General features: G+C 40.7%; 1 protein-coding gene across 1 annotated transcript in view; it reads left to right on the top strand.

Moving 5' to 3' along the window:
- LOC308386162 (NACHT, LRR and PYD domains-containing protein 12-like) overlaps positions 1–12109 on the top strand; it is a 41957-nt gene that overhangs the window by 2362 nt on the left and 27486 nt on the right. Inside the window, exons 2-5 of the mRNA XM_080865499.1 lie at positions 2571–2706; positions 5828–6069; positions 6174–7965; positions 10562–10735. Coding sequence (XP_080721625.1) covers positions 2597–2706; positions 5828–6069; positions 6174–7965; positions 10562–10735 — 2318 coding nt within the window. The 5' untranslated portion in view covers positions 2571–2596. The remainder of the gene's footprint in view (positions 1–2570; positions 2707–5827; positions 6070–6173; positions 7966–10561; positions 10736–12109) is intronic.

The raw sequence follows: 12109 nt of genomic DNA, 5'->3' as shown, positions 1-12109 counted from the left end.
TGTAACTCATTCCCAGCCTAAAATCAAACTCAATCATACCGTCTCTGTCCACGGTGTATAGGTTTAGCCTACTTATGCTTATGTCTCTACGCAGCTGTCCAGGAATTGTATCAATATGATGTGCGCACGTTGTCTATTTTGTTGCCACGTTATACCCAATTTGTGCTCTCGAAATAGTATTTTGTGGCTGAAATAGTATTTTGTGGCTGAAATAGTATTTTGTGGCCACAATTTATTTATTTTTTGGACCATGTCATCAGAGGGGCTCCGTACAATTCAGGTTCTGCAGCCTTAAAGTACGCAGCCTCAACGATCCTCAAGGGCCACGTACTCAAAGACCGCTAAGGCCGGAAGTGAGAGGCTTGTGAAATGGGCAGTCTAGCCTCCATCGCGCTGCCCAGGTTGCCTAGCAACAATGATACTAACAGCTGGAAACGTTTCATACAGCTGTGTTTGACAGAAATGAAGACGAACATATTTTCGTTTGTTTGTTTCTACATGAGCTTTGATTTGATGAGTATCTGAGGCTGAGACCACAGGACTGTAAAACATGATTGTTGGGCTTCATTTCTGTGCTGAACACTCATTGTAAGATTAGCTAGTAAATAACAATTAGTTAATGTTGTTCATGAGACTTAAGTCATCTCACTGTGGTAATGTAAATATAATATGGCCAATATTATATATAGTCAGATTATTATGAGATATTACAGCAGTGAGCTTGAACTATGTGTCAAAGATTCAAGTTGCAGTTATTTATATTTCCTATTACCTTAAATCTTCACTCAAAGACAAGTATCAGATGGTGCAGTGGACACATGTGTGACTGCTGTGATTAAAGCATCTTTCTTTCAGCTTAACGAGTGAACCGTCAGCTCGTTCAAACACACGTTAAAGTCCGTTTGGCTCGACACCACCGAACAGAGGCAGCAATATAACACAGCTCACATTAACAGTGCAGTGAATCCTGCTTGTGCCGTGATATTCAGGACTGCAAACCGAGCAGCATCACTGACTTTCAGCTTGTTGTGTTTGTGGATATATGACTGACTTTAATTATCCATAAAATCATCACATTCTCTGTCAGATTAAGGTCGACTATATATATATATATATATATATATATATATATATATATATATATATATATATATATATATATATATATATATACATATATATTGAAGTAAAGGCTTTAAAACTAAGTTAGTACAAACATCACTAAAGTCACATAACTTTGCCGACATGTGACCAACAGTAATGTTTTAATGTTCTTTGTTATTAAACATTTGCACATAAATAAGTGACACAATATTCAGTACTTACTTTTAAAAGTTTACTCTTCGGCCGCTCCCTTCTGCTGCTTTTTTTCCGCAAAATTATCCACACCGACCGCCGCGCTATGCATTCTGGGATATGTTGGGCCATGAAGTCCACACTGACCCATCCTGAAAATCCAGGGAAATGAAGGACGCATTTGAGGGCCGCATTTCGAGCAGCCTTTGAATTGGGACAGCCTTCGTTGCGTCTCTGTGACGTAATCGGCCTTAAAATGCGGCCTTTAAGGCTGCAGACCCTGGATTGGGATACAGCCTGAGTTTCTGCGAGCTCAGACAGATGAGAACAGGAAGTATGCAGTTGAAAAGAGTGCCCCCTGTGGAGAACAGGATGAGTATAACCTTGAGTTTCTGCAGTCGTATTGTGTTCAGAGGCTGTTGCAGTTTCTCAGCTGTTCGAGCTGTTTGTGTGTTTCAGGTTCTGCTGCTTAAAATGAGCACAATCTAAACTAACGCTTTGATGTTTTATGATGTTTTTGTTACAAAAACAGTTTTTATACATCATTAATGCTGATGTCAATGTTGTTATTGTTATCCTAGTGCAGCATATTCACATTTTATGTCATCGTGAAGTCAGATAATGTAAAGAAAAAGAAAGTGATCTTACCCCCAATCACTATTATATACAACCTAAAACCAAAACCTTTCCCAGTTCATTTGTCCCACACTACTGGGAGCATTTCAAGCATGAATGACATGAAGTCAAGTTGAGACAGGAAGAACCTTCCTGTCACAGAGTAGAAGCTGCAGTCAGTTTCTGGCAAAGCGACTTTTATATATGCTTTATTCAAAAATATCTAAATAAATAGAAAAACTCTCACTGACATTAAAAATGTCTTTTTCCATCTGTTCCATCTGACCAACAGAGCAGCAGAAACTTAACAAAGCTACCATCACACTTCTGTAAAGACATTTGAAGTGGCCAAAAAGAGCCTGATCATAATGTAGAAGCTCATTTCCTTATCTTAAATAGAGCATAAATCCTGTTTGTTACAGTGTGTACATAAAAATATTAGACATAAAAACACACAGAAACATCTACAGTCACTTTTTGGCACCACAACAGAAAATTGTGACTCCACCATCAATTGTCATGAAATATGAGGAGTAAGGAGTGGGGCTGGTTACCCCTCATAACATAACACATTCGTCACAGCACTCCGTGTTTAGAAAGCCGTCAGTGTGATGCTTCCAGTACAACAGCACCTCTGAGTGTGTGTGTTTACCTCTCAGACTAACTCCACCCTGACATCAAGAAGATGGAGGAAGAGGACGGAGCAACATGTGCAGCATCCAGCTGTGTGTCTGTGAGGAGTGACGGGGTTACACAAACACCTCCACCTTACAGTCATGGACCTGCAGCAACAATGTAAGGGAGCTGCTAACTCATTTATTCAGAGTGTAAATAATGATCGTGATCACTTTCTAATTTGTAAAAATCAGTTTCATGTTTCAGATTTTTGACTAAAATGTCTCCTGACAGTGAAAGTTTTCATGGAAGAAATGAAACTGATTTGTCCTGATTGTCTTTGAACGTCTCTGCAGCTGAAAATCAAAATCAAAGTTTTTCTCTGAATTAAAAGGAAGGAAACAACAGTTTATTCTTTATGGTGAAACTGATGCTTTATGGTGTTTGTTTTCTGTAGATTTATGCAGATAAACTGTAAACTCAGATTAACTATACCATCAAATTTTAAAGGAAAATATCAGGATGAGTGTCTGTGAGCTGAGTCATCACAAACATTAGAAGGATGATGTTCTAAGACACGTGACCTGAACCCAACAGAAATGATCCAAGTAAAGTGACACTTCCTTAGAGCTGCACATAAAGACCAATGTTAACTGTTCCGCTCAGAGGACAACTTGAGGTTGTAGCTCATTGTTTATGGGCAGAACTTTGTGCCATTAAAAACTGAATTTGAACAAGTTAAATTCAAATATGAATTGCTCAACTTGAATAAAAGCTTCTAAAACTGAATTTGAATTAGCCTAATTTGAAATTCAATGTATTGGTTTGAAAATGATCATCACTAAATTGAAAGTGAATTTTCCATCCATTCGCTTCCACTTATCCTTTTCAGGGCCACGGGGGGCACTGGAGCCAATCCCAGCTGTCATAGGGCGTATTAAATTCCGTTCTTTTGAATTCTTTTGGCGACAGAGAAAGACTGGACTCAGAGTGGTCAAAGCTCAAAAAATGGTCTTTATTTTACACAGAGGTGGGTCGAGTATCCAAAAATTGTACTCAAGTAACAGTAGCATTACTTTAAAATATTATTACTCAAGTAAAAGTGAAAAGTAGTTGTCAAAAAAGTTACTCAAGTAAGAGTAAAAACGTACTTGGTAAAAAGACTACTCAAGTACTGAGTAACTGTTTGAAATGTCCAATTAATTTTTTAAATAAATATTATCAGACAAACAAAAATAAATAAATAAACAAATTTTAGTATTTTCAAAAAAAATATACGTAAAAACATCAACAAAATAAGGCACAACAATTCTAATTTCCAGATTTCAGTTTTTCACAACATAAAGCTTTTTTCACCAATACCTGCAGTAAATAATATAACTATATAAACAGTGCAAACAATTTCCAGTGACAAGATATGCTGTGAACTTTATATTCATTGTTGCTCCAAATGGCACAGCAGCCTCAGAGAAAACAGAACGAGGCATCTTCAACATATGTTCACACAAGGCAGCTCAGGTTACCATAAGTTGTATGGGTGTGCATCTATTTCTGCATATTTAGCAAAAATGTGCCCTTTCTTCACTCAGTGAGGTGATGGTTAAGCTTCAGCAGCAGTTTGCTCTCAAGGTTCTTTCTGTGAAGCTGTGACTGTTCAGCAGTGAACAGGAGTCCTGCATGACTGAGAAGTCCTTCACAAGCTCCAGATGCAGGAAGAGCTGTATTGGTTTTGATCAACAGCTTCTTGATGTGAGGAACGCCATGCAACAGATCCACACCTCCAGTGAATGGACATGAAAGGTACCTCTCCAGCCCTGCTTCTGGCTTTCCTGACCCCATGGATCCATCATCTTAGTCGGTTAGGCTGCTGTTTGTGCTGGCCTCATCCGGCTCTGTGTCTAGGTGATGTCTGATGAAGTGGAGACCTGTGGAAAGATGTATGGTTTTCAAAAGTATTAGGTCTGGTCATTATAGTGCTGTATACACTGCCAAGCTGCAGATGTTTGGCAAGAAGATTCAATCACACTGGAGATGGTTTTTGCTAACTCTTGTAGAAAAACAAAATCTTGTCATTCATATCCCGCACAAACAGTTTGCAATGAATTCCAGATTAAGTTTAAAATAAGAACGCGTGCAAGGCTAAGCAGTGCTCGCCAATGGATCCTCCTGTTTGGCTGTTACTCTGGGAAAAGACGAAAGACGGTGATGGAAGCGTGACTGGAGCTGCGATGTAGCCTCTATAATATTTATATTGTACGAACGTGATAATTCTGTATATTGTAATAACCTGATATTATATTGTTCAAACGTGAAAGGTATATTGTTAGAACAATATACTTTTCACTTTTCTATGTTTCTTTTGCCTGGGTGGCAGCTCTACGCTTCCGTATCTGAGGCTTTTCAGTGTGGCCTCACAAAATTATCACGACTACAACAACCATGAAAAGAGTTGGATGGACACTGCTGCTCAATCACAGCTGTCTGTTCAATGCTTTTCATTAGTAATTTAGCAAAGTTGACGTTGGTGTCTGCCTGTGTGAGTGAAAGACAGAGAGAGGGAGAGCGAGGGACAGATTTTTCTATGATAAGCTTCATGTTATGGACGCACAGTGTGAGCACTCAGGTCGCATCAGAGCATCAGGCCGTATAGTGTGAGACCTGCATCGTGACCTATGAACTTCTAACCCCTGAGATTTAATTGTACAGTTTGAGCAGGAGCTGAATAACACGACTGAAAAAAATCGCACAGTGTTTGCCCAGCTTAATGCAGACTGTTTAAACTAAACAGCTGCTGTTTCACATAATAAACCCTGTCAGCAGCAGTATTGCCTTCTGTTTTAACAGTTAAAGCAGTAGAGACGAGCTGTTTGCATGTGCGTGGAACTCTAGCGTCATTAACCATGCTAGCTGTTAGCTTATAGCTCACGCTAGCTAACCAGCGAGCAGTTAAAAGGACAGCTGAAGCTGCACAAAACACCCACAAACTTATCTCACTACAACGTAGCGCCGAAAACATGACTCGCAGCTCGAGCTCGACACAGCTGCAGAGAAAAGTCAAAGTAGAGAAACTTCTGTTTGAATTCAGAATGAGAGTGATGTTTCCTTTGAGTCGCATTTTAATTTTTGTCATTTTTCTAATGAGTCGACTAAAAGGAAACATCACTCTCATTCTGAATTCAAACAGAAGTTTCTCCACTTTGACTTTTCTCTGTGACCATCAGAGCTTCTGCACAGTGTCATCAAATCTGCATGTTTGTCACTGACAGTCGATGATTTTAGTGATAAAGAAATGTGTTCACAGGGGGAGGAAGAGGAAGAGGAGCAGTGTCTGTGAGGAGGAGCAGCTGTCCTGCTGTGCTTTGTGTCAGGACGTCCTGAAGGATCCAGTCTCTACCAGCTGTGGACACTGGTTCTGCAGAGGGTGCATCTCCTCATACTGGGACCAGTCTGCTTCATCAGGAGACTCGTCCTGTCCCCAGTGTGGAGAAAGATCCAGAACCAGAGCTGGACTGCAGACAGCCAGTCAGAGCAGCTGTGTACAAAGTAAGACTGAACATCTGTCTGCTGATGGACCCATTTCTGAAAACTGGACTTCTTCTTGTTGTTCAGACATTGAAGAGTTTTCTTTCTGTTTTTCTTTCTGTCAGCAGATGTTGGTCTGCAGGAGGTTTTAGATGAACATAAGATCAGTCTGAGGAGGAGATGTGAACGTGTGACTGAAGGAAGTGATGAAACAGGAAGTAGAACCCTCCTCAACACCATCTACACTGAGCTCTACATCACAGAGGGACAGAGTGAAGAGGTTCATACCCAACATGAGGTGAGGCAGCTGGAGACAGCTTCCAAGATGGACGCCCTCCATGACGCTCCAATCAGGTGCCAGGACATCTTTAAAGCCTTACCTGACCAACAGAGACCCATCAGAGTGGTTCTGACCAACGGCGTGGCTGGTGTTGGAAAAACCTTCTCAGTGCAGAAGTTCACTCTGGACTGGGCAGAGGGCTTGGAGAACCAACATGTCAGTGTGGTGGTTCTGCTTTCATTCAGGGAGCTGAACCTGATCAGAGATGAGCAGTACAGTCTTCTGGAGCTGCTCCATGTTTTCCATCCAACATTACAGAAGGTCTCAGCAGAGAAGCTGGCTGTCTCTCAGCTTTTGTTCATCTTTGACGGCCTGGATGAAAGCAGACTTTCATTGGATTTCACCAACAGGAAGCTGCTGTCTGATGTCACACAGAAGTCATCAGTCAGCCAGCTGCTGACAAACCTCATCCAGGGGAGTCTGCTTCCCTCGGCTCTCGTCTGGATAACTTCCCGACCCGCAGCAGCCAATCAGATCCCTCCTACATGTGTTGACAGGCTAACAGAAGTACGAGGCTTCACTGACGCCCAGAAGGAGGAGTACTTCAGGAGGAGATTCAGTGATGAAGAGCTGTCCAGCAGAATCATCTCCCACATGAAGACATCCAGGAGCCTCCACATCATGTGTAGAATCCCAGTCTTCTGCTGGATCACTGCTACAGTTCTGGAGCACATGTTGACTACAGAGCAGAGAGGAGAGCTGCCCAAGACCCTGACTGACATGTACTCACACTTCCTGCTGGTTCAGACAAAGAGGAAGAAGAACAAGTACCATGAGGGACATGAGACGAGTCCACAGGAGCTGACGGAGGCTGACAGGGAAGTTCTTCTGAAGCTGGGGAGGCTGGCGTTTGAACATCTGGAGAAAGGAAACATCATGTTCTACCAAGAAGACCTGGAGCAGTGTGGTCTGGATGTGACAGAGGCCTCGGTGTACTCAGGAGTTTGTACAGAGATCTTCAAAAGAGAGTGTGTGATCTTCCAGAAACCAGTCTACTGCTTTGTTCATCTGAGCATTCAGGAGTTTCTGGCTGCAGTCTACATGTTCCACTGTCTCACCAGCAGGAAGACAAAGGTGCTGAGGGACTTTTTGGGGCAAAAGTACAGTGGGTCATCTCTGGATGATTTTCTCAAGATAATCATAAAGAAATCCCTCCAGAGTAAAAATGGCCACCTGGACCTGTTTGTCCGCTTCCTTCATGGCCTCTGTCTGGAATCCAACCAGAAACTCTTAGGAGCTCTGCTGGGTCAGACAGAGAACAGTCCAGAAACCATCCAGAGAGTCATCAAAAACCTGAAGAAGATGAACAGTCGTAAAATCTCTCCTGACAGAAGCATCAACATCTTCCACTGTCTGATGGAGATGAACGACCTCTCAGTACATCAGGAGATCCAAGAGTTCCTGAAGTCAGAGATCAGATCAGAGAAGAAACTCTCTATGATCCACTGCTCAGCTCTGGCCTTCATGCTGCAGATGTCAGAGGAGGTTCTGGAAGAGTTGGACCTGCAGAAGTACAAAGCTTCACAGGACGGACGACTGAGACTGATTCCAGCTGTGAGGAACTGCAGAAAGGCTCAGTGAGTCCAGATTTGATCATTAACATCATTGATCAATGTAGGTTAATAGTTTAATTTTTAAAATAAGAATCACAGTCCTTTATTTACTTTGTTTTATTATTTTGCGTTGAAATGGAGTCCAGAGTACATTCCTTGGCATTGCACATTTTAATATATTTTTAGCTGAGACTGTAATGGTAGGGAAGACTGAGAACCTTCAGAGACAGGTAGGGAAAGACCATCTCTGAATCGAGGAGGGGGCCTAAGGGTACATCTTTCACCATCTTACAATGCTGTGATTGCAGCCATTCCCCAACTCCTTGTGAATGGGACTGATGGACACTGATCAGTGGTCTTTGATCAGTGGGTTTTGATCAGTAGTTGTTGATCAATGGTCATGAGAATTTAATTTATAATTAAGATTAAGGAACTGACCTCCCAGCCCATTGTTCCTTCACTGGGCTGGTTTCAGTCATTATGCAAATGTACTGTTTATAAGATTGAAACCTGCAGTCAGCTGAGACTGAAGAAGTCACTTGGATGAGTGACGAAATGTTTCTCCCACAAAACGCTACGTCCAGATGAACAGAATCAACTTTTGAACAAATAGAGGAGAGTCCCAGATTTTAATCCTAGTGGGAGTGTCCCTTAAGAGGGTATTTGACCAACTATTGATAAAAGGGTGTGGGTGATTATCAGCAGAGATTTCGAGAGATGAAACGTCTTCAAGAAAGTTTAAGAAGTCACTTTTCTTTCCAGGCTCCTTAGATTACCATGACTGGATGGTGAGAACCTACACAGACATATCAGGTGAAGTTTTCATTCTCATTTCCTTCTCTCACCCCAACCGGTCGCAAATGGCCGCCCCTCCCTGAGCCTTGTTCTGCCGGAGGTTTCTTCCTGTTAAAAGGGAGTTTTTCCATCCCACTGTCGCCAAAGTGCTGCTCATAGGGGGTCATATGATTGTTGGGTTTTTCTCTGTACCTATGAAGCACCTTGAGGCGACTTTTGTTGTGATTTGGCGCTATATAAATAAAATTGAATTGAATTGAATTGAGTTAAATGTTAAAAGGGAGATGAAACACATATAAAGGCTCATTTACACCCCTGAGCCCTGCTCTAAAACATGGACAAATATGTAATTCTGTCTGTGAAGCTGGGTTTAAGAAACAAGTGTTTAAAGTTAGAGTTTTAAAAACATGTTTAGCGCCATCTTCTGTCAGCGCGGGACGTGACGTCATGTGATTGATTGGTTGGTTGGCAGACTCACATTAGTTTATGTTAGCTAACTAGTGACAGGATGGATACCTCTAAGGAAAATAAGGACACTCAAACTAAACATGAGTGTGAGGGGATCACTTTAGTGCTGCAGCAGTGAGTTTATGTTAAAACAGGACAGACTGTCCACTTTACTGTCTGTGTCTGTAGCAGGAAGTGGCTGTTGACTCTTTGGCTAGCTGCACTGGAATGGGAAAATCCAGCTGTTTGCCGTGATGTTCGGTTTGTTTATAAATGAGGACTGTGGAGGAGGAGAGCTTGTTTGAGTCAGGTGACAGGTGGTTCACCTGACCAAGTCTACCAGCGCTGCAAACAGCTGATGGGTTGATCACCGTCATTTTATCCAACAAAATAATCTTTCTGTTTCCAAACACATCCATACAGTTTACATCATAACAGCCCACTACATGCTCATCACACCACAAACATGCATAAACTTAAACATATCATAAAATATGTCCTGTACCTGTGTGATTAAATAACTCACAGAATATCAACATTCAAACCACAACTTTGTTGTTATTTTAATTGTCACCTTTTAACCATTGATTTTAAATTAAAACTGTCAGTTAAAATATTTTAACACAGAAAGAAAGAGCAGCAGAAATATTAAGAAAATGACAAATAAATCATTCTGTCTGTCTTCAGTCTCCATGAACAGCATCAACATTCTCTGGTGAAATTTCTCTTTCCTCCTTAAAATATGTTAAATGTCAGTTTAAATTAAAATTAATGGTTAAAACATGTATGTCACATATGATCATCAGGAAATAGAGAAAAGCGAATGATTCAGTTCCACATTTGCTCGAAGGCGTTAAAGTTCATTAAAATTGTCCAATTACTTTCTGATCTAAGATCAGATCTTAGATTACTTTCTAATCTCAGCCAAACGACTTGCTCAGAAACAAATAAACACAGAGATAAACTTCTCCTGACAGATATAATCTAATTGAATCATGTCCAACCTCAGAGAGAATACAGTCAGCCGTGTGCTGGGAGACATGTTTAACTGCAGTATACGAGCTCTGAGTGCTCCATCACAACTTGCAATGTGAGACAACAGCAGTAACCGATATCTCCAAAAATGTCAGACCAAATACGCTCCAGCTTAACAAATCAATATTTGAAACTTACTCCACTACATTGTCACCTAAAGAAATTATTGAAAGTGTAGCTGGTGACACAGAAACAGCGGATTTAAAAATTTTAAGTATAGATCAGGTTCATCAGATTATGACCTCACTCTGTTTTGTCTTCAAATACAGTACATTCAGTCTGTGTTTATAATGCATATTTTCAGCTTTTATAAAAACACATTTTATATTTTCTATAATCACAGACTGATAAACTGTGAATTCTCAGAAACTCACGGTGCAGTTGTGGCCTCAGCTCTGAAGTCCAACCCCTCCCATCTGACAGAGTTGGACGTGAGTTTCAACAAGCTGTGGGATTCAACAGTGAAGGTTCTGTGTGCTGGACTGGAGAGTCCAAACTGTCGACTGGAGAGTCTGAGGTGAGTTCACTGACTGCAGCTGCTGTTTTGTTTCTATATTTCAGATCTTTGGTTGATGTTTGAAACTTTCTTTAGTGTCTGAAAACAAATGTGAAGATATTTGAGTGCTTTCAGAAATGTTGTGTCTTTCCAAACGACTGAACAACAGTTTTTCTTTTGGCTCCAAATAGAAGTGACAGAAACTGTTTCACAAAGTTGGATCCAATTCCATTAGTTTGTGATATACTTCAACTGAGCTGTTCACTGCCTAAACCCACAGAGACTGTCAGTCTGGACTTTTCTTTATTTCTATTGGCTGTCAGTGAGATTTCAGAGCAATCAGAGACTGTGGGTCTGTATATGAAGTATAATTCATGTGCAGTTGTTGAAGTTGTAGAATGAGAAATGGCACTTAGGGGTTTTTCCTGCTTTCATTCAATCAACCAATCAAAATTTATTTATATAGCACATTTTTAAAGACCGAAGTACACCAAAGTGCTTTCCAGTAAAATCATGATACAGATAAAAATCACAATATAAAATATAAATTACAGATATAAATAAAATAAATAAAATATAAAATAATTACATAATCTAAATGCAAAGCCAGATGTAAATTACCCTAATTCACCTTGAATGCCAGGTTAAACAAATACGTTTTTAGACGTGATTTAAAAGAGGAAGAGGAAGAGTATTCCATAACCTGGGTGCGGCAACGGGAAAGGCACGGTCTCCTTTGTTCTTCAGCCGAGACCAAGGTTGCACTAAGAGCAGTTGGCCCGATGATCTTAGTGCTCTCTGAGGGCTATACAGACAGAGGAGATCGGCTAGGAAATCAGGTGCCATATTGTTTAGGATTTTATAACTAAACAATAAAATTTTAAAATCAATTCAGTATTTAATAGGAAGCCAGTGTAAATTTGCCAGAACAGGGGTGATAGAATCGTACTTTCTAGTGCTGGTCAAGAGACGTGCTGCGGCATTTTGGACCAGCTGCAAACGCTGAAGAAGAGAAGGTTGTAGGCCCAAGTAGAAAGAATTACAATAATCCAGTCTTGAAGTGATGAAAGCATCATTGTCCTGTTTGTGCTGATGAAAATGTTTATTGATGCGTGAATTCATTCTTCAACGCTCGATTCTGCCTGAACAATGTGAAACCCTTGCTTTTTTTTTTTTTTTGGTGTAACACAATTCAATGCGCTGAAGGATCGACTTGTTCAATTATCCAACAATGAAAACAGGAAACAGAGAAAGCTGGCTTTCAAAGGAAAAGCTGCTCCTTATGAAATATGTTGGCAGTAAAAGAAGAGCTGTAAGAAGAGCTGAAGCACATAAATGATCTACGTGCCTAAATATTAATTTGTGTAAGTGTTGCACAGCTGATGGCCGATGGCT

This window comes from Rhamphochromis sp. 'chilingali' (genome assembly GCF_963969265.1).
Source record: "Rhamphochromis sp. 'chilingali' genome assembly, chromosome: 18".
In the NCBI taxonomy this organism is placed as follows: domain Eukaryota; kingdom Metazoa; phylum Chordata; class Actinopteri; order Cichliformes; family Cichlidae; genus Rhamphochromis; species Rhamphochromis sp. 'chilingali'.
Note: the sequence above shows the minus strand (reverse complement) of the source record. Positions and strands in the feature narration are given on the sequence as shown.